Source organism: Hydra vulgaris, chromosome 15 (genome assembly GCF_038396675.1).
Source record: "Hydra vulgaris chromosome 15, alternate assembly HydraT2T_AEP".
Lineage (NCBI taxonomy): Eukaryota > Metazoa > Cnidaria > Hydrozoa > Anthoathecata > Hydridae > Hydra > Hydra vulgaris.
The window spans coordinates 35,674,174-35,677,190 of NC_088934.1; the positions used below are offsets into that span (position 1 = coordinate 35,674,174).

Genomic DNA, 3,017 nt, shown 5'->3' on the forward strand with positions numbered 1-3,017 from the left:
TTCTCCACACATTGGCCTTGTTTGTCAAGGTTCGTGTTTCGGAGTTATAGAGTTGAGAGAGGGTTATAACCACAAGTAGCCTCCTCATCTGTAGTGGCCTTCTCGGCCATGGGGAGGTGAATAACAAAAAAAAAATGTGTACATATATATATATATATATATATATATACATATAAGTATATATATATGTATATATAAATACATATATACATATATATATATATATATATATATATATATATATATATATATATATATATATATATATATATATATATATATATATATATATATATATATATATATATATATATATTAGTGATGTGCGAAATTCGAAACTTCGATTGCGAATTCGAAACTAACTTTTAGTTTTGTTTCGAATCGAACTTTTTTTTTAGTTTCAAACAATTCGAATTTTCAAAGTGTAGGATCTTTGTTTCGAAGCGAACCAAAAGCTAATCGAATTTTATCGTTTAAAAGTGAAAGAAAAAAGTTATACAGTTCCACAATGACGGATAGTAACGATAGTAATTGTCGAAGTATTGTCTGGGAATTTTTTAGTAGATAAAAAACGAATGGCAATTGAATTATAGGCATTTGCAAAATAGGAATATGCAAGTTACCAGTTCAGTGTCCAACTGGAGCAACAACAGGTCTTTATGCTCACTTACGTGCAGCTCATCCAAAAGCGCGTAAAGAGTGTGTAGCGAGAAATGATGAGAATCGTAAAAGAAAACTTGCAGAACAAGAACTGAAAAATGAAAATAAGAAGCAAAGTAAAGTTGATGACCTTTTAAATAAGAAAGCACATTGGTCATCAAATCATCCAAATGCCATTGCTATAACGAATTTGGTTGGTCGCATGCTTGCTATAGACATGTTGCCATACGACTTTGTAGAATGCAGAGTATTCAAAGGACTGATGAAGTTAATGGAACCACAATATCTGGTGCCAAGCAGAACTACGTTTTCAAGATCAGTTGTACCTGAGTTATATTGTAGTGTAAAACAGAAAACCGCTAATGAAATATATCGAGATTTTGAAGATATTCCTTCATATTCATTCACGACTGACCTGTGGACTTCGACGGCGCAAGATCCATTTATTTATTTCTGCCTGTCATATGTAAGCCCTGAATTTGAGCTAAAGACATTTGCATTAGAAAACAAGCCGTTTCCAGGAGAACATACCGTCAAAATCATTCTTGAATCTTTAGAAAAGACTATTGATAATTGGGAGCTTCCTCGGACTGTTCCAATTTATGCGTTGCGTGATAATGGCAGTAATATAAAAAGCGCCATGAATCTCTCACAATCATTTTATGATCTTTCTTGTTTTGATCACACTTTTCAATTAACCATCAATGATGCCGTGAGTGAAATGGATGGAATGCAGAGAGTAGAAGCAGTTAGGAAAGGTAGGACGAGAACTGATAATCAATGTTGCTACTAGGTGGAACTCGGATTACTTTATACTGAAGAGATTATGCGAAGAAAAAGATGCTATACCTGCAGAGCTAGCAATAAGTGAAAAAATTGATAACTTGACTAATGCAGACTGGAAGCTTGCTGAAGGCTATCACACAATTCTTGCTCCATTTGAACAAGCAAGTAGAGAATTATGTGGCAAGAACTACCCGACGTTGTATATAAAAATTCCGACTTTGTATGGCTTAAATCAGCAATTGCAGCGATTCATCAATGATCCTTCACATAAGGGTTGTCGTGTACTTATTGCTCGAAAATTAAAGTTAAAACTAGACCGACAATTTCCGCAATTCATATCAGCTTTGCCTGATGCAGCATGTACATTTCTTGATAAACGCTACAAACCCATCTTCTTCTCTGAACAACAACAAGCTACTGTTGTAGACAGTCTTCATCAGTACTCTAAGGAATTCCGATCTCGTGGCGGTACTGGTGTTGGTGGAGGTGGACATTGTGCCTTGAGCGATCATAACACGAACTTAATTCAAGGTACAATTCAATTACGTTTTATGTTACGTGATTAACACAGATTAAGACTTGATGGTAATGGTAATGGCCTGCAGTTCAGATTCAACTTTCAGATATACTGCATTGTGGTTTAATTTAATTACAGATGAATAATAAAACAATAATGCATAGGTTTTCATTTCTGTTTGCTATTTTAGTTTTACATCTATTTATATTATCTAATACTTTGTAGGAACATCTGCTAGTGCTGGTGCTCCCGCTCCTGCTTTTGGAAGTGCTGGTGCTGGTCGGACATTAGCTGCAGCCTCCAAGCCAAGTAGTTTATGGGATGCAGCTTCTGTGCAAGAGGAGATCAGAATGTATATGATTGAACCTCTTATTGGAAGGAACGCTAATGCACTTGATTGGTGAAAAGTTAATCATCACCGTCTGCCGAAACTCTCAAGAGTTGTGAGGGCACTATTGGCTATTTCGGCAACTTCTGTAAATTCGGAGAGATTGAACTCGACGTCTGGTAACATTGTTACAAGAAGGCGATGTAATTTACTCTCTGAGCATGTGACTGAACTAACTTTTATTCACGAAAATTAGTAGTATAGCATATAGCAGTAGCGTACCGAAGCCAGACTGCCCTGCCAGCCACAGTCAGTACAGTACACTGTAGATTAAGGTCTTGGACTTTCTGGAACAATTGCCTGTGCATGTACTACTACTTTACATAACTGTATAGCATTTGCATTCATTATAGCATTGTACTTTTACTTGTATTGTTTTATCTGTTAAACTATAACTGTAAATATAATACTAGTCCAAGTCTTTATTCTATGCACTGCATTACAAGTACTTGATTTGATTTTTTTTAACTTAAATTATTACACATTGCAATTGTATTGTATGATACTCGTCTCATTTGATTTCATTCACTTTTTTTTGACTATAGAGTCTAGTCTGTGTTGCTTAGTATTTTGCTTACATTATAAAACTGCAATATGATTGGTTATTAAATATAAAATGTATAATATTTCATTTCTGTTCTGTATTCGGTCTCACACTTTAAATTA

General features: G+C 34.7%; 1 protein-coding gene across 1 annotated transcript; it reads left to right on the forward strand.

Annotated features, from left to right (window-relative positions):
* Nucleotides 1-508: 508 nt before the first annotated feature.
* Nucleotides 509-2,367, forward strand: LOC136091911 (zinc finger BED domain-containing protein 4-like). The gene is made up of 4 exons (XM_065819628.1): nt 509-539; nt 594-1,418; nt 1,495-1,977; nt 2,189-2,367. Exons 1-4 carry the CDS (start codon nt 509-511, stop codon nt 2,365-2,367), a joined length of 1,518 nt encoding a protein of 505 aa, XP_065675700.1.
* The last annotated feature ends 650 nt before the right edge of the window (nt 2,368-3,017 follow it).

What these genes read in the sequence shown, in the direction of transcription:
- LOC136091911 (XM_065819628.1), top strand. Translation starts at nt 509, where the DNA reads ATGACGGATAGTAACGATAGTAATTGTCGAA. An exon ending in AGTAGAAGCAGTTAGGAAAG is followed by an intron (nt 1,419 to 1,494) that starts GTAGGACGAGAA and finishes GATTATGCGAAG; the next exon opens with AAAAAGATGCTATACCTGCA. An exon ending in TAACACGAACTTAATTCAAG is followed by an intron (nt 1,978 to 2,188) that starts GTACAATTCAAT and finishes AATACTTTGTAG; the next exon opens with GAACATCTGCTAGTGCTGGT.